Source organism: Bubalus kerabau, chromosome 2, assembly GCF_029407905.1.
Source record: "Bubalus kerabau isolate K-KA32 ecotype Philippines breed swamp buffalo chromosome 2, PCC_UOA_SB_1v2, whole genome shotgun sequence".
NCBI classification, from domain to species: domain Eukaryota; kingdom Metazoa; phylum Chordata; class Mammalia; order Artiodactyla; family Bovidae; genus Bubalus; species Bubalus kerabau.
Genome location: NC_073625.1, coordinates 113,230,110 through 113,249,539, shown reverse-complemented (window position 1 = coordinate 113,249,539; position 19,430 = coordinate 113,230,110). Strand labels below are relative to the sequence as shown.

At 40.1% G+C, this 19,430-nt stretch overlaps 2 protein-coding genes across 3 annotated transcripts in view; one reads left to right on the top strand and one right to left on the bottom strand.

Moving 5' to 3' along the window:
- MIX23 (mitochondrial matrix import factor 23) overlaps positions 1-19,430 on the top strand; it is a 263,993-nt gene that overhangs the window by 217,350 nt on the left and 27,213 nt on the right. The window lies entirely within an intron of this gene.
- The window catches only part of FAM162A (family with sequence similarity 162 member A), a 39,220-nt gene that overhangs the window by 17,557 nt on the left and 2,233 nt on the right, over positions 1-19,430 (bottom strand). Inside the window, exon 2 of the mRNA XM_055568390.1 lies at positions 1,897-2,022. Within this exon, the coding sequence (XP_055424365.1) occupies positions 1,897-2,022 (126 nt within the window). The remainder of the gene's footprint in view (positions 1-1,896; positions 2,023-19,430) is intronic.

Here is a 19,430-nt window from a genome sequence, read left to right as displayed (position 1 = left end):
ACCAGGTCAAGAGGTATAAATACTTTTAACTTCTTGATAAATATTCTTTGAGAACAGTTCTTTTCCACCCATCAGTACCTATCTGGCCCTAGTGCAGGGCCCAGAAGAAGCAATTCCCATGAAGAAGCAATGAGCAAGTAGTTCCTGGGGCCATACAGTTTAAATATTATGCTTCTTCCTTCCAGTGCTGACAGTGACAGAACCTGGAGTTAGGGATAGGACTAAACATGTACAAGCCAGGGCATAGCCCTAAGTATATTATATACCCAAATGTCGTTTTTTGATTTGGTTCATCTTTGAGGCTGACCAATCCAATCCCAAAGAAAGTCAATGCCAAAGAATGCTCAAACTACTGCACAATTGCACTCATCTCACACGCTAGTAAAGTAATGCTCAAAATTCTCCAAGCCAGGCTTCAGCAATATGTGAATCGTGAACTTCCAGATGTTCAAGCTGGTTTTAGAAAAGGCAGAGGAACCAGAGATCAAATTGCCAACATCCGCTGGATCATGGAAAAAGCAAGAGAGTTCCAGAAAAACATCTCTTTCTGCTTTATTGACTATGCCAAAGCCTTTACTGTGTGGATCACAATAAACTGTGGAGAATTCTTCAAGAGATGGGAATACCAGACCACCTGACCTGCCTCTTGAGAAACCTATATGCAGGTCAGGAAGCAACAGTTAGAACTGGACATGGAACAACAGACTGGTTCCAAACAGGAAAAGGAGCATGTCAAGGCTGTATATTGTCACCCTGTTTATTTAACTTCTAAGCAGAGTACATCACAAGAAACGCTGGGCTGGAAGAAGCACAAGCTGGAATCAAGATTGCTAGGAGAAATATCAATAACGTCAGATATGCAGACGACACCACCCTTATGGCAGAAAGTGAAGAAGAATTAAAAAGCCTCTTGATGAAAGTGAAAGAGGAGAGTGAAAAAGTTGGCCTAAAGCTCAACATTCAGAAAACTAAGATCATGGCATGTAGTCCCATCACTTCATGGGAAATAGATGGGGAAACAGTGGAAACAGTGTCAGACTTTATTTTTGGGAGCTCCAAAATCACTGCAGATGGTGATTGCAGCCATGAAATTAAAAGACGCTTACTCCTTGGAAGGAAAGTTATGACCAACCTAGATAGCATATTCAAAAGCAGAGACATTACTTTGCCAACAAAGGTCTGTCTAGTCAAGGCTATGGTTTTTCCAGTGGTCATGTATGGGTGTGAGAGTTGGACTGTGAAGAAAGCTGAGCGCCGAAGAATTGATGCTTTTGAACTGTGGTGTTGGAGAAGACTCTTGAGAGTCCCTTGGACTGCAAGGAGATCCAACCAGTCCATCCTAAAAGAGATCAGTCCTGGGTGTTCTTTGGAAGGACTGATGCTAAAGCTGAAACTCCAATACTTTGGCCACCTCATGCGAAGAGCTGACTCATTCAAAAGACTCTGATGCTGGGAGGGATTGGGGGCAGGAGGAGAAGGGGACGACAGAGGATGAGATGGCTGGATGGCATCACCGACTTGATGGACATGAGTTTGAGTGAACTCCAGGAGTTGGTGATGGACAGGGAGACCTAGTTTGCTACAATCCATGGGGTTGCAAAGAGTCGGACACGACTGAGCGACTGAACTGAACTGAACTGAATATTTACTTTGGTACATCTATCATCTACAGAAAGCTCTAGTCAAATCCTTGAGGTAAGAGATGAAAATGACAAATGGGAAAAATGAAGAAATCACTGCCACATGTAAGCACAACTATATTAAGTACAATTTGGGAGGCCTGAACTACATGATAGGGACCCCTGTGACCACCTCTCTTAGGTCCTTTTGATTCCAGGTTGTTCTAGTCTTTGGGAGCTGCCTAGTCCATAACTGGAAAGACAAATAAAAACTTACGTTGGGTTGGAGGCTTTGGACTTTCCTGGGGTTTGCTGCAAAATCCATTTGTTCTCTTCAAATCAGAGTTTCTGGTAAGCCTTAAAGATGAGAAAGCATCTCTTTCACATGACCTAAAACAACTTCCTAGTAAAGAGAAAAAAAATGTTTCAGATAAAGGAAATTTGCTATCTTACAATGAAAAATGCCTGCAAAATACATATTTCATTTATAAAAATTAACTCACTTAAAAAATGAATATCCTATTCTATGTAAGATACATGTACTCTATTTAAAGCACTATACTTAGTGCTATCTTAAAATATGCATGTTTTGCTGGTTAGGAAATTAGGAATTTACAATATATTTTATTGGCTTTAAGTTTTATAAAAGTACTTCTCACATGTCTTATAACAATAATGATTCTGTTATGAATCATTAGTGTTAGTATAACCCTCAGTGTTAGCATGAACATTTTTAATCAATAATTAATCAGAATTCAAAGCAGAGACAGCCAGAAACAGTTCTGATGAGGGTAAAAGGGGATAATTCTGAGTATGGGGGTGGGGGGGTCATACAAGAGGCTAGGGCTGATCCTCAGTCAAAGGATCATCACAAAAGAGCCCTAGGGCCCTAGGATGTGGAAGAAAGGGAGCACTACAGAAGAACGAAACAGAAAAGAAAGCTGGAAAGGCAGCAATAATAAATCTGATCAAGATCCTGATGCTCCGTGATGCTCTGGGTGACAAAGAATGGGATACCCACCCAAGATTTGCCTTTAGTGTGACAAGAATGAGGCCTCACAGCTTTGTGCTTAAAACTTCACAGATTTCAAGCAGTTTTAAAAAGCTATTTGTTAATGGATAAACAGTCTATATACCTTTGAAGTTCCAGAAGCCTAATCGAGTGTCATTGTAGCTTCAGAGTTTGAAGCAGTAAGGGGAGGAAAGAGAGGAAAGAGCACTAAAATGTGGTTACAGCACCGGACCTCCCAAAGTTGGTGAGAACCATAATTACCTTGCTTTTTCTTTCTCTTGCTATTCAGAAAATCTTTAAACATAGCAATCTTAAAAAAAATCACTGTGGACTTCTCATGGACACGTTTATATTTGTGTAAAGATTTTTAAAAGAACACTTTTATTGATACATAATTTCACATTAAAAATTCATCCTTTTAAATGTGTAAAACAAAGAATCACCTTCTGCTTCAATATTCTGCTGGACAGTAATTAATCAGAGAGAGAGGTGGGTAAAAGATGGAGGAGGGCGTTAGCTTTGCTGTCCACTAATAACTGGACAGAGACTTCCTTAAATGCCTTTCACCAATAAGTTTGCCAGCTTTTGCTGAAGGGCTCTGTGTGCATTTAGGGGGCATGCTATGGGGGTGAGTATGGAAGAAGCTGTTTGCATTGTATTAGCTCTGAGTAAGGTGTTTTTTTTTTTTTTTTTTTAAAAAGGCAAGCCCGCTAAGTGAGGGTTTCCACGGAACAGACAGACCAAACAGTAACAGTCCTCTGGGGGTAGGGGTTTGCAGAGCTCCAAATCCATTCTGCCTTTTTTAGTGTCTGCTATATTTTTCAGAGCTACATGATTTCAAGGTATTGGTTTCAAAGTATTACTGTGAAGCCAAGAGAAGACAGGAATTAACATTCCATGGGCCTTGCTGTTCTTACCGTGACTAAGTCATTTTCTTGGACAAATGCTACACAGATTGTCACAAGCCTCTGGTTATTCCCTAGAGTTCTGAAAAAGTTGACTCTAAGACTATGGTCATATTTTCATTGCTTTTATATAGGGGTGAATTTTCAGAGGTCCTATTTTCAGAGTGAATTGTCAGATTCACTAACATACCTTAAGCTGGAACCTCTATTTGTATCAAGATTTGTGGTTGCCTGCAGTCTGATTTCTTTCACAAGAGGCCTCATTTATTTCTGTTTTCCAGGCAGCAGTCCCAGAAAGCTTTGCCTGGGTCTGAGTAACCACACTACCAGTGCCACCTAGTGACAGCACGTGTACGCTGTAAAAGTAGATAAATCATAATTGACCTTAGTTTCCACATTTTAAATGTAGATAATGTAGTATTTACTTCAACAAGGCTGATTTAAAGTTTAAATGGAAAATACACGTGAGCGCATTTGGCAAGATGCTTGAAACATGGCAGGTACTCTAAACATTAAGTTGTTTCCTTAAACACTAATCTTCAAAACATTTCCAGAGCACTTCAATTTTATCCCTAAGATGGTCAGAATTTCTGACCAAGGTAGTTTTAAATTGTTATCAGGGCACGGATAAATTCCATGAATCTCTTCTAAAGTTCTTCATAGCTTTCAAGATTAAAACCAAAATATTTAATGCTGTGATCTCAAACTTCAGGATGCATCAGAACCACCCAAATGGCTTGGTAAAATGCCAATCATAAGCACACCTATCTCCAGTTTTAGAAACAGTTTTGGGTTGAATCTGCATTTCTAACAAGTTCTTAGGTGAAGCTTCTACTGCTGCTTTGAAACCACACTTTGAGAACTACAGGGTTTTGCTTTTTTTTTTTTTTTTCCAGTTCAGTTCAGTCGATCAGTCGTGTCCGACTCTTTGCGACCCCATGAATCACAGCAAGCCAGGCCTCCCTGTCCATCACCAACTCCGGAAGTTCACTCAGACTCATGTCCATCGTGTCGGTGATGCCATCCAGCCATCTCATACTCTGTCGTCCCCTTCTCCTCCTGCCCGCAATCCCTCCCAGCATCAGAGTCTTTTCCAATGAGTCAACTCTTCGCATCAGGTGGCCAAAGTACTGGAGTTTCAGCTTTAGTATCAGTCCTTCCAATGAACACCCAGGACTGGTCTCCTTTAGAAAGGACTGGTTGGATCTCCTTGCAGTCCAAGGGACTCTCAAGAGTCTTCTCCAACACCGCGGTTCAAAAGCATCAATTCTTCGGCGCTCAGCTTTCTTCACAGTCCAACTCTCACATCCATACATGACCACTGGAAAAACTATAGCCTTGACTAGACGGACCTTTGTTGGCAAAGTAATGTCTCTGCTTTTGAATATGCTATCTAGGTTGGTCATAACTTTCCTTCCAAGGAGTAAGCATCTTTTGATTTCATGGCTGCAATCATCATCTGCAGTGATTTTGGAGCCCCAAAAAATAAAGTCTGACACTGTTTCCCCATCTATTTCCTATGAAGTGAGGGACCACATGCCATGATCTTCGTTTTCTGAATGTTGAGTTTTAGGCCACCATTTTCACTCTCCTCTTTCATCAAGAGGCTTTTTAGTTCTTCACTTTCTGCCATAACAGTGGTATCATCTGCATATCTGAGGTTATTGATATTTCTCCCAGCAATCTTGATTCCAGCTTGTGCTTCTTCCAGCTCAGCGTTTCTCATGATGTACTCTGCATAGAAGTTAAATAAGTAGGGTGACAATATACAGCCTTGACATACTCCTTTTCCTATTTGGAACCAGTCTGTTGTTTCCTGTCCAGTTCTAACTGTTGCTTCCTGACTTGCATATAGGTTTCTCAAGAGGCAGGTCAGGTGGTCTGGTATTCCCATCTCTTTCAGAATTCTCCACAGTTTATTGTGATCCACACAGTCAAAGGCTTTGGCATAGTCAATAAAGCAGAAAGAGATATTTTTCTGGAACTCTCTTGCTTTTTCCATGATCCAGCGGATGTTGGCAATTTGATCTCTGGTTCCTCTGCCTTTTCTAAAACCAGCTTGAACATCTGCAAGTTTGCAGTTCATGTATTGCTGAAGCCTGGCTTGGAGAATTTTGAGCATTACTTTACTAGCGTGTGAGATGAGTGCAATTGTGCAGTAGTTTGAGCATTCTTTGGCATTGCCTTTCTTTGGGATTGGAAAGAAAACTGACCTTTTCCAGTCCTGTGGCCACTGCTGAGTTTTCCAAATTTGCTGGCATATTGAGTGCAGCACTTTCACAGCATCATCTTTCAGGATCTGAAATAGCTCAACGGGAATTCCATCACCTCCACTAGCTTTGTTTGTAGTGATGCTTTCTAAGGCCCACTTGACTTCACACTCCAGGATGTCTGGCTCTAGGTCAGTGATCACACCATCGTGATTATCTGGGTTGTGAATCTCTTTTTTGTACAGTTCTTCTGTGTATTCTTGCCACCTCTTCTTAATATCTTCTGCTTCTGTTAGGTCCATACCATTTCTGTCCTTTATTGAGCCCATCTTTGAATGAAATGTTCCCTTGGTATCTCTAATTTTCTTGAAGAAATCTCTAGTCTTTCCCATTCTGTTGTTTTCCTCTATTTCTTTGCACTGATCGCTGAGGAAGGCTTTCTTATCTCTTCTTGCTATTCTTTGGAACTCTGCATTCAGATGCTTATATCTTTCCTTTTTTTCCTTTGCTTTTCGCTTCTCTTCTTTTCACAGCTATTTGTAAGGCCTCCTCAGACGGCCATTTTGCTTTTTTGCATTTCTTTTCCATGGGAATGGTCTTGATCCCTGTCTCCTGTACAATGTCATGAACCTCCGGACATAGTTCATCAGGCACTCTGTCTATCAGATCTAGTCCCTTAAATTTTTTTTTTAAACCATGGTAAAAAACATATAATACAAAATTTACCATTTTAACCACTTTTAAGTGTACAGTGCTATGGCATTAAGTACTTCACATTGTTTTGCCACCATCATCACCATCCAGGGCTTCCCAGGTGGCTCAGTGGTAAAGAATTTGCCCTCCAGTGCAGGAGACAGGGGTTTGATCCCTGGGTCAGGAAGATCCACTGGAGGAGGAAATGGCAACCAACCCCAGTATTCTTGCCTGGGAAATCCCATGGGCAGAAGAGCCTGGCAGGCTGCAGTCCATGAGGGTCGCAGAGAGTTGGACATGACTGAGCATGCACACACCACCACCATCCATCTTCAGGACTTTTTCATCTTCCCCAGGGGACCACTAGTTTAATGTGACCCTTCCCACACCATCCTGTCCTATCCCCTTCTGGCAGGTACTGAGACAGAAAGGAACCAAGTTAACTGACAGTGAGCTCTACTGTCTAAAGAGGAAACAGAAAAAGAAACAATACTTATCTCCTTAGGTACCATCCTTTCCCATCCCTCTTAATTAGAACAGAGGAAGTTTAGAAAAATAGAACAGAAACAGTTTAGAAGAGTAAAAGACAAGTTGCCTCTTAGCTCAGTTCACTTCAGTTCAGTTCAGTCACTCAGTCGTGCCTGACTCTTTGCGACCCCATGAACTGCAGCACGCCAGGCCTCCCTGTCCATCACCAACTCCTGGAGTTTACTCAAACTCATGTCTATCGAGTCGGTGATGCCATCCAGCCATGTCATCCTCTGTTGTTCCCTTCTTCTCCTGCCCCCAACCCCTCCTAGCATCAGAGTCTTTTCCAATGAGTCAGCTCTTTGCATCAGGTGGCCAAAGTATTGGAGTTTCAACCTCAGCATCAGTCCTTCCAATGAACACCCAGGACTGATCTCCTTTAGGATGGACTGGTTGGATCTCCTTGCAGTCCAAGGGACTCTCAAGAGTCTTCTCCAACACCACAGTTCAAAAGCATCAATTCTTCGGAGCTCAGTTTTCTTTATAGTCCAACTCTCAAATCCATACATGACTACTGGAAAAACCATAGCCTTGACTAGACAGACCTTTGTTGACAAAGTAATGTCTTTGCTTTTTAATATGCTGTCTAGGTTGGTTATAACTTTCCTTCCAAGGAGTAAGCGTCTTTTAATTTCATGGCTACAATCACCATCTGCAGTGATTTTGGAGCCCCCAAAAATAAAGTCAGTTCAGGTTAAAACAAAAATGTTAGCATGTACACCTACTTACTGTCAGTCACACAAATGCACGTTTGGAGACAGTTATTCTTTCAACAAATAGTACTTGTCAGGTATTATTCTAGGCAATATAAAAAACAGATAAAAATTTATGCCAGATGAGCTTATATTCTACTGGAGGAAGGTGAGGGGGGTAGTATATATATAGTTAGATAGTAAATGCCAGAGAGAAAAAATAAACAAAGGGGAAACAAAATGTTTGTGTGCTTAAAATGTGGTGTGTGTGTGAGAGAGAGAGATTTTAGATAGGGTAGTAAGAGAAGTTCTCTATGAGAATGGCATGAAGGAAGTCAGGGAGCTAGCATGCAGGTATCTAGTGGAAGGATACTCCAAACAGAAATAACAGTAAGTGCAAAGGCCCTAAAGTGGTTCCAGGGACACAGCGAGGCGGCCAGCATGGCCAGAACAGAGGAATAATGAAAAGAGAGCGGGACTTGAGGTTACAGACACACCTGGGATGGAAGAATAGGGACTTAAAGGCATGAGAGGTTTACCTAGATCAGAAAATATCTCCCAACCTTTTCTTACTACAACTTCACACTGGATGCCAGTAATTTTTCTCTCCCTAAGGTATAAATGGTATTAAAGCATAAGTAAACATAATATTATATATATTAGAAACAACAGACTATTGGAAAAAATAATTTAAAAACCCAGCATCACTTAAAAAAATATATGATGTCTTGATGTGATTTTGGTACTTATTCTGCAACTACAATAAAATTGAAGCATAAAAGTTTTACTATAATTATTAAGACTATTTTCTATCTCAAAGAGATAAGAATTTATTGCCCCAGACATCCAAGCCAAAAATTTTCCATCCTCTGGTGGATCACAATTAAAAACAAACAAAAAACCCAAAAGAAAAACAGCCCTTTAACCCTCTGGCTTCACTCGCCGCAGCCTGTCCCTGGGTGACCGAATCTGTGTCCCCAGGGCCTTAGCAGGAAGTCAAGCCTCACTGTGCCTGTAAGGCTCTGACTGGTAAATGGCTTGTTAATCTTAAGAGTAGCTGCCTTTAAGCTTTAGTATGCAACACAATCACCCAGAGGACTCGTAACACATTCTATTGGACCCCGTTTCCAAAGTTTCTGATTCAGTAAGTGTATGTGAAGCCTGAGAATTTGCATTTCCAACAATATCCCAGGTGATGCCAATCCTGTTGGTCTGCTGCTACTGCTGCTAAGTCGCTTCCGACTCTGTACCACCCCATAGACGGCAGCCCACAAGGCCCCGCCGTCCCTGGGATTCTCCAGGCAAGAACACTGGAGTGGGTTGCTATTTCCTTCTCCAATGCATGAAAGTGAAAAGTGAAAGTGAAGTCGCTCAGTCGTGTCCGACTCTTAGCGACCCCATGGACTGCAGCCTACCAAGCTCCTCCGTCCATTGGATTTTCCAGGTGAGAGTACTGGAGAGGGGTGCCATTGCCTTCTCCCTGTTGGTCTGGGGGCTCACAATTTGTAAATCAGTGCCTTAGAGTTATTACTGCTACCTGGAGGCTTTAGCGGGTCAGTCTCAATGAATCTGATTCAAGTACTGACTTCTGTCCTGCTGTCCTTTCCTTTCCATTCTTTTCAACCCCATGATGGACAGTGTAGAGCAGTGGGAATGCTCTTTTCTTCCCCCTCAGAATCATTCAAGACTCTCCCAGAGAACAGTCAATGATGTTACCTGGAATATGATCAATCTCTGAGAACCAGTGATGATAAATGAAGGTTCAATGAATGCTGGTGGAGAAAGACACTTTTATAAGATTATCTAATTTAGTGTTTCTTAACCTGTGTGAGGGCTTCCCTGGTGGCTCAGCTGGTAAAGAATCTGCCTGCACTGCGGGAGACCTGGGCTTGGTCCCTGGGTTGGGAAGATCCCCTGGAGAAGGGAATTGGCTACTCACTCCAGTATTCTGGCCTGGAGAATTCCATGGACAGTATAGCCCATGGAATTGCAGAGTCAGACACGACTGAGCGACTTTCACACACACTAGAACCTGTGTGAAGATCAGCTGCCAGGTCTCTTGCAAGTATGTTGCTAGGTATGAAGTTTGTGTTAAGTTCTTAGTAATGACAAATGTACTGTGGGTTATGTAAAATGACAAAATTAGAGGTAATTGGGTAAGCAATACACAGAACTCTATACTATCTTTGTGACTTTTCTGTAAATAAAATTATTCTAAATAAAAATATTTTTAAACATGGGCCTAATTAGATCTTATTGTTTTTACTTTATACAAACTATGAAAAAAATGTATATTTACTTAATATTAAGTATTTTAAAAATTAGAGAAGATTTGATGTAATCTCATTAAAAATGTCAGTCTCACTCATTTGCACTCCAGTATGCTCTTGGAATAGGAGAGAAAAGGAAAGAAATGGGGTATAATAGGAAATGTGCCCAATTCAGGGTAGACCAAAGATGTGCAGGTGAAGGTCATCTGCCTAGGGTACCTTGGTGGAACTGATGAGAAAATGACACATGATGATATATATCTTGTCATACTTTGCTATTTTCAAATGTTGTTGCCATCTCCTGTGAGCTTGTTACAAGTGCAGACTTTCAGCTCCCACCCCAGACCTAACAGAATTTGAATCTGTATTTTTAATGAGATATCCAAGTCATTCATATGAACATTCTATTTCAAGAAGCCAATAGCCACATTCATTCAATATTTTGATGCATACATATTTTGTGCTAGACACATGGAAACCAATACCATATACTCTAAAGTCTGTAATAGTGCTTTTCAGCCTCAGCTGGAAGCTTCTTGGAAATACTTCTCAGACACCAACCAAAATTAGAATCTCCTGGGGTGAGGACTAGAAAACTGTTTTCACAAGCCCTTCAAGTGATGTTTATGCACACTAAAATTTGAGAAAGATGGATTTCAAAGTATACTGGAATCATCACAGAAAAACAAACAAAAAACCAACCAACAGGGCCATCCCAGATCAATTAAATCCAAATTTCTGTGAACAGGACTCTGGTATTAGTATTCATTAGAAAGATTTTCTAAGTGATTCTAATGCACTGCCATGTTTGAGAATTGCTGCTCTTCAGCACAACTAGCTAGAGTCCCTTCTGAACAAAGGCTACAAGAATGACCAAGGTACACCTGCAAAGTTAAATACATATGTCTCTAGCTGTGTTCAAAATCCCTCTTTTCAATGATATAAAGTCACTTTCAATAACATGGATCAAACTAGAGATTATTATACTAAGTGAATAAGACAGAGAAAGACAAATAATCATATGACATCACTTCTATGTGGAATCTTAAAAATGATACAAATGAATATATTCACAAAACAGAAACAGACTCACGGACATAGAAATAAACTTATGGTTACCAAAGGAGAAAGGGTGGAGTAGGGATAAATTAGGAGTTTGGGATTAACAGATACACACTATTATAAATAAAATAGATAAAAAGCAAGGACCTTCTGTATAGCACAGGGAACTATATTCAATATCTTGTAATAACCTATAAAAGAAAAGAATCTGAAAAATAACATATATACATATATATATGTACAACTGAATCACTTTACTGTATGTTTGAAACTAACACATTGTAAATCAACCATATATCAAAAAAAAAAAGGCTCATAAAATGGATGAGTTATTAAAATTTCATTGTGGAAATCAAAAACATTCCCATTCTCAAATTATTTACAAGGAAACAATGTTCCTTTTTCATGTTCCATGGAAAGATTTTTTTTATCTAAATACTTAGCCGGTTCTCATGCTAGCCCACAAATGCCTATTTAATCCTTCTTGAACTGAAATAGGATACTGCTTGTCCTGAAATGTTTGCTGTGATAGGAAATGGCAAGTCTGAGGAAGGAACTCTGAAAGTTTGTTTTGTGAATCAATTTTAAGTCTCAAGTGGAAAAAACTAAATGTATGTTTATCCTGAGGATGGCAAAGTTCCTACATGTAAACTATCAATACTACATTTTATATTATGATAAAGTCATATGTCAAATGTTTGTAGCTGCTCAGTAGACCTACTATAAAGAAGAATAAGGTAGTGTAATTATATCACACAGAGAAATTGGAACTCTTATTCCCACTCAGAGCTCATTTAGAATAGAGAACCACTGATTTGCTTTCTACATTGGAAGCAAAGCTGGGCTGCCCTAAAAGCTGACCACAACAAAACAAATGAAAAAGACTGAAACATTAACATGCTCTGAGCTTTTTCAGTGATGAGACCTTAACAGCTTGATATCTCATGTCTGCAACTATTCTGACAAATGATGGATTTCTTCTGGCTTCAAACACTGACTTGCCCTATTCTTGTATGTGACATAAAATTTTGGATTTGGCTCCCAGGCAACCAATGCTCACAAGCCTTGCTGCTGACATGCTGATGTTCTAGTGCTGAGAACTTAAGTGATGATAGTGGCCTAATGCACTCTGGTTCAGCACTCTGTGTTTGTCTATGCTTCTCCACAGTGACAGTCCTTTTGTCTGCCAAACCCCAAAAAGATTTTGGGGAACAGGCAAAGCAGTTTTGAGTAGGAAACTAAAACTAACCATGGTGACTCTGGCAGATAAATCTGAGTGCAGAATGCAGGACTGGCTAGGAGTATGGGAGAAGTAGGACAAAGGGAGCAGAAGTGCATAGACATAAATGTGGAAACCTCCTCTTAAGTGGTGTCACAAGTTCAAGTGGGTTGTGTACAGGAAAGAGGATACTTATAGGTATCAATGGAAAGAAACTAACAGATGTGAAAAATACTAGTAAGGAAAAAATGGGCAAGACACAATGACATAAGTTTTGTGGGCTTGCTAGAACTGTAATTACCATTTGAAATGTTACTTTCATAGAAAAAAATTCTTAAAAGTTCAAAAAATAGATTTATAAATAAACCTTTGGAACCTGGCCAGTTTTTAAGCTGAGGTGGTGGAGGTTGGGGGGTGGTGGGGGAGAGTGGGCAGGGACTCTTACGGAAAGAAAAGTATCCATGCATCGGGTGGGCCCAAATACCAGTGATAAGGGGCTACTCCTTGGTAATCATTTATCCTCCCATCAACATCTCAGCTAACCCTAACCCTAACCCTAACTCCCAACAGTGGTTATTTGAAATTCTCTCTACCTCAGCTGTTGACCTAAATAGGTTTTGTGACAGAACAGATTCCCTACCTCTGTGTCTGTTTCATCCATCCACACAATTCTTCCTTCATTCTGAACCATTCCATCTGTGATCCTTCTTGCTGAGAGATGCTGTACCAAAATTCTCATAACCCCTAGATCTTTCTTTTCCACTGCCTTTTTCTTGCCAACTACTGTCTCCTCACTCTTAAACAAATCAAAAGAATCTGTTATATTATAAAAGTAACGCTTGCTCATAATGGAAAATTTGGGAAACTAAAAATACACATGAAGAAAAACAAAAGCATCTATAATCACACCATCTGGGGGTAACAACTTGGTGTATTTTTTGCCAGACATCTTCCTATACTTATACACAACATATACATTTTCCATTACCAGATAATTCCATATCTTGCTTATGTCACAAACACTTTACCAAGACATTAATTAAAAAATACTTCTGATACTGCATAACATCCAATGGATATAAACTGAATTCAATCATTCTCTATAGCTGGATTTATTTCTCATTTTTCACTATTACAAATAATATTCCAATGAATTCAGTTCAGTTCAGTCCGTCAGTCATGTCCGAATCTTTGCGACTCCATGAACCGCAGCACATCAAGCCTCCCTGTCCATCATTAACTCCCGGAGTTAACCCAAACTCATGTCCATTGAGTCAGTGATGCCATCCAACCGTCTCATTCTCTGTCATCCCCTTCTCCTCCTGCCTTCAATCTTTCCCAACATCAGGGTCTTTTCAAATGAGTCAGCTCTTTGCATCAGGTGGCCAAAATACTGGCGTTTCAGCTTCAACATCAGTCCTTCCAATGAACACCCAGGACTGATTTCCTTTAGGATGGACTGGTTGGATCTCCTTGCAGTCTAAGGGATTCACAAAAGTCTTCTCCAAAACCACAGATCAAAAGCATCAATAGTTTTCTACATAATCTTTAATGGCATTTCTGGTTATTTTCTTATATAGAATCCTGGTAGTGGAGGGCTAAAGAATACAATGGTTAAAGGACATGAACCCTTTTAAGATTCTTTTTTTAATATTTTAATTTTATTGGAGTATAGTTGATTTACAATGTTGTGTTAGTTCCAGGTGTACAGCAAAGTGATTCAGTTATACATATACATGTGTGTGTATATATTTTTTAAGAACCTTTTCTCATATAGGTTATCACAGAATATTGGGTAGCGTCCTTAAATACAGTAGGGTGCGTGTGTTCATTCCAAAACTCCTGATTCATCCCTCCCTCCAACATTTCCCTTTGATAACCTTAACTGTGTTGTTGATATCTATAAGCCTGCTTCTGTTATGGAAATAACATTTGTACTTTTTAAAAAAAATTAGATTCCACATGAGTGATATCATATTTGTCTTTCTCTGACTTACTTCACCTAGTATGATAATCTCTAGGTCCATCCTTAAGATTCTTAATATATGTAACAAAGTGCTTTCCAGAAAGGCTGAATCAATTTACACATCTGCTGGTAGTTGATGAGAATTCCTGACACATTATACTACAGTGGCCCTGAGGGTCCACTGTCTGGAACAAAACATTCACTTGTTCTCAACAGCTCCTATAAATAAAATACCATCTCCTTCCTTTCATAGCTCAAGTGACTGACTAAGTGGCTTGTATTTACTACCCTGACCCCATCAACACACATGTTGATGTTCCTTCCCCCATTTACTAAAGTTGCTGTAAACTAGTGATCTCTTTCCAGTCATATGAATATGTCTTTTCTAATCTTATCACTAGCCTATTAGACTCTCCTCTTCCCAGCTTTGATCTCATCCTTCTACAAGGCCTCAGTCCTCCTGTGCATTACACTGCCATGTTCCCCCCTTCATCTCTGACCTCTGTGATCTACTTTCTTTAATATCCTCTGCCACTTCCTATTGTCCACACCATGTCAGGCCTCCAGGGTTCAATCTTTGCCTCTACTTCACACTACTTATGGAGGGCTCCTCCATCCTATTTTAATAATCAGCTCAAAACTGTTGGCTCTCATATATTTCTCTAACTCTACTCTTCCTTTGTCTTTAGGTCTTTAATTGAAAGGTTCCATCCTTACCTATAACTCAATGCCATCTCCTACTCAATAGTGCACCATCCTCTCTGCCAAATTCCCAAATTTCCAATTTCCCAAATGCCAAATTCCTTCCCAACTCTCTTATCTCTGACAATGGGGCAATACTCCTTCAGTCCTCCACACTCAAACACTTTAGTCTATGTCCTTCCTTACATTACTCTATGTCTCAAAGTCATATGAATAGTTTCTTCAAAACACTTCCTAGATAAATTCCTTTTTTATCATTTCCATCATTACTTCACCCATGGATTACAGTAATATCTTCACAGGTAGCAGCTACCATGTTAATTTTCCAAAAATGTTTTTTAATGACTTTTGCTTGAAGATTTCCTTTTTGTCCAAATTCATCTGGTTAAAATCTTCAAAGGCCATACTTTATCTCCTATTACCTCCTGCAATCCAAGATAATCCTTTCTCCCTACTGCTCTTTCTCCTCCAACACCTTTTCCATACTCTTTACTGCCCCCACCTTTGCTCATGTCACTCTTCCATCCCTTTTGTTTCAATGGAGCCTTCAGTAGATAACCCTAACATACACTACTTTTCCTTTCTCTGAATGCTTGGGAGGGGGCTGGTGGGGAAAAGCCCTGATTTGTAGCTTTTGCCAAAAACCCTCACCACGGCAGATGTCTAGGTACCAATGTAAAAAGGTTAACTGTTAAACTAGAAAGAGATATGTGTAAAGCCAAAAGGAACCCAATCAGGACACCAGAGCAGCATTTAAAATCTGTTCTGCAATCTAGCACTTAATATCTACTATCTTGTATAAGCTCTCCAGATATATTATATACATCTGTTTATTGCAATAAGCTCTAGCCCTAGGAAGCATGGCAGTCCACTCATTCTAGAGCTTTCATAGTGAATAGGGCACACAGTGTTTGCTTGATAAAAACCTGTTGGCAAGACTTGGAGGGAGTGATAAGCAAAGCCAAAGACTAGAGGCATAAAATGGTAAAAATGGGCATGTACTCACTTAGGGCTGATTAGCAAGAACAAACAAAAAGTACAATGAAGGAGCAGAATGTACAGTAAGTCCCCAACATAAGAATCTTCAAGTTCTGAACTTTCAAAGATGCAAACATGGCCCTGTATGCCGGCTGTTGTACTGTACCACTGTACTTTTCAAGGCACTGTACTGTAGTATTAAAAATGTTTTTTTGTGTTTATTTTGTATATACTATTTGTGTGAAAAGTATTATAAACCTATTGCAATAGTATTATATAGCCAATTGTGTTAGATGGGTACCTAGGCTAGCTTTGTTGGGCTTACGGGTAAACTGGACTTGGAACGGAACTCATTTTTATGCAGGGGACTTACTGTAATAGAAATAAAATCAGAATAGGAGCTGGGAGATATTCCCAGCTTTGTACTTGTGTGACCCTTACCAAGTCAATTTCCTTCTTTGGCCTCATCAGTAAAATTAGGGTACATGACTTCTAAGTTATTTCTTGATTCTAATGCTTTGGCATGAGCTAAACTGACAAGGAGGCTGTCCATGGCCCACTTCACTGGTATAATAATAATAATAAATTCACTTTAAAATCTCCTATTAAGTCAAAGGAGTTTAGGGCAGCAAATACTTTTTGAAGGTGTGAATAAACATTCTTATAAGACCATTTCATTCCTTTGGGCTAATAATTATTATATAGAAAGTAAAAACAATTATCTTTAAAAAATAATACAATATTAAAAAATTATTCCAAAAAATATCTATTGTCTATCTACTATGAGCTGGACACTGGTAAGTGGTGAAGACAGACCCACTTTACCCTCATGGTACCCACAGTAGCATGGGTCACTAGCCATCTATTTACAAATCATCATAGAAGTGCTTTTTACCTTAGCACAGATTGCTCTAAGTAATGGATACCAGTGATTACACAATGGAAGTGGCAAACAGATTCAAGGGATTAGCTCTGATAAGACAGAGTGCCTGAAGAACTACGGATGAAGTTTGTAACATTGTGCCGGAGGCAGTGACCAAAATCACCCCCAAGAAAAAGAAATACAACAAGGCAAGATGGTTGTCTAAGGAGGCCTTACAAATAGCTGAGAAAACAAGAGAAGCAAAAGGCAAAAGAGCCTATACCTATCTGAACGCAGAGTTCCGAAGAATAGCAAGGAGAGATAAGAGAGCCTTAGGGAACAATGCAAAGAAATAGAGGAAAACAATAGAATGGGAAAGACTAAAGATTTCTTTAAGAAAATTAGAGATACTAAGGCAACATTTCATGCAATGATGGACTCAATAAAGGACAGAAACAGTATGGACCTAACAAAAAGAAAGAAAGTGAAGTCGCTCAGTCATGTCCGACTCTTTGTGACCCCATGGACACCGGGCTCCTCTGTCCATGGGATTTTCTAGGCAAGAGTACTGGAGTGGGTTGCCATTTCCTTCTCCAGGGAACTTCCCGACCCAGGGATCGAACCCAGGTCTCCCACATTGTAGACAGACGCTTTACTGTCTGAGCCACCAGGGAAGTCATGGACCTAATAGAAGCAGACGATATTAAGAAGAGGTGGCAAGAATACACAGAAGAATTGTGCAAGAATACACAGAAGAATTGTACAAGAAAGGTCTTAATGACCTGGATAATCACAATGGTGTGACCACTCACCTAGATCCAGACATCCTGGAGTGTGAAGTCAAGTGGACCTTAGGCAGCATCACTACGAACAAAGCCAGTGGAGGTGATGGAATTCCAGCTTTTAGGTTTTTCATTTCAGGATATTTCAAATCCTAAAAGATGATTCTGTGAAAGTGCTGCACTCAATATGCCAGCAAATTTGGAAAACTCAGCAGTGGCCACAGGACTGGAAAAGGTCAGTTTTCATTCCAATCCCAAAGAAGGGCAATGCCAAAGAATGTTCAAACTATAGCACAACAGCACTCATATCACATGCTAGCAAGGTCATGCTCAAAATCCTTCAAGCTAGACTCCAACAGTATGTGAGCCAAGAACTTCCAGATGCAAAGAGGGATTTAGAAAAGGCAGAGGAACCAGAGATCAAATTGCCAACATCCACTGAATCATAGAAAAAGCAAGGGAATTCCAGAAAATATCATTTCTGCTTCACTGACTACACTAAAGCCTTTGACTGTGTGGATCACAACAAACCGTGGAAAATTCTTAAAAAGATGGGAATTCTAGACCACCTGACCTGCCTCTGGAGAAATCTGTATGCAGGTCAAAAAGCAACAGTTAGAACTGGACATGCAACAATGGACTGGTTCCAAATTGGGAAAGGAGTACCTCAAGGCTGATATGGTCACCCTGCTTATTTAATTTATATGCAGAGTACATCATGTTAAATCTCAGACTGGATGAAGCTCAAGCTGGAATCAAGACTGCTGGGAGAAATATCAATAGCCTCAGATATGCAGATGACACCACCCTAATGGCAGAAAGCGAAGAGGACCTCAAGAGTTTCTTGAGGGTGAAAGAAGAGTGTGAAAAAGGTGGCTTAAAACTCAACATTCAAAAACTAAGTAACTTCATGGAATCCAGTCCCATCACTTTATGGCAAATAGGTAAAAAATGGAAACAGTGACAGACTTAATTTTCTTGGGCTCCAAAATCACTGGGGACATGACTGCAGCCATGAAATTAAAAGATGCTTGCTCCTTGGAAGAGAAGCTAGACAGCGTATTAAAAAGTAGAGACATCACTTTGCCAACAAAGGTCCCTATAGTCAAAGCTATGGTTTTTCCAGTAGTCATATACGGATGTGAGCGCTGGACCATGAAGAAGGCTGAGTGCCAAAGAACCAATGCTTTCGAACTATGGTGCTGGAGAGAGTCTTGAGAGTCCCTTGGACTGCAAGGGGATTAAACCAGTCAATCCTAAAGGAAATCAACCCTCAATATTCACTGAAAGCACTGATGCTGAAGCTGAAGTTCCAATACTTTGGCCACCTGATGTGAAGAGCCAACTCGTTGGAACAGACCTTGCAACAGGGAAAGATTGAGAGCAGAAGGGGGAGACAGGAAGAGTTGGTTGGATGGCATTATCAACTCAATGGACATGAGTCTGGGCAAACTCCAGGAGATAGTGAAAGACAGGAAGCTTGGTGTACTGCAGTCAATGGAGTCACAAAGAGCCGGATTCAACTGAGTGACTGAACAACAACAAATGGATGCCAGCTATGGATCCTCTCTTCCCCAGACAGGCATACAACCATAAAAATTCAAATGTAATTTCCGAGGTTCATAGGCCCTCTTACCTGTGAAGAGGTCCAAGAACCAAAAGTTAACAACACTGATCTATTTCTACAGCTACATCGACAAAACAATAAACAAAACCAAGATCATAAAAGTCTATATTCTTTTTGTTTGTTAAGGAAGTATAGATTTCCAACAGAAATGATTAAAAATAAGGATCCATTATTTAAAGGATTAAGCTCTGGCTTTTTGAAATTTCATTCACCTAAAGTACTGCTGCTAAGTCGCTTCAATTGTGTCTGACTCTGTGCGACCCCAGAGACGGCAGCCCACCAGGCTCCCCCATCCCTGGGACT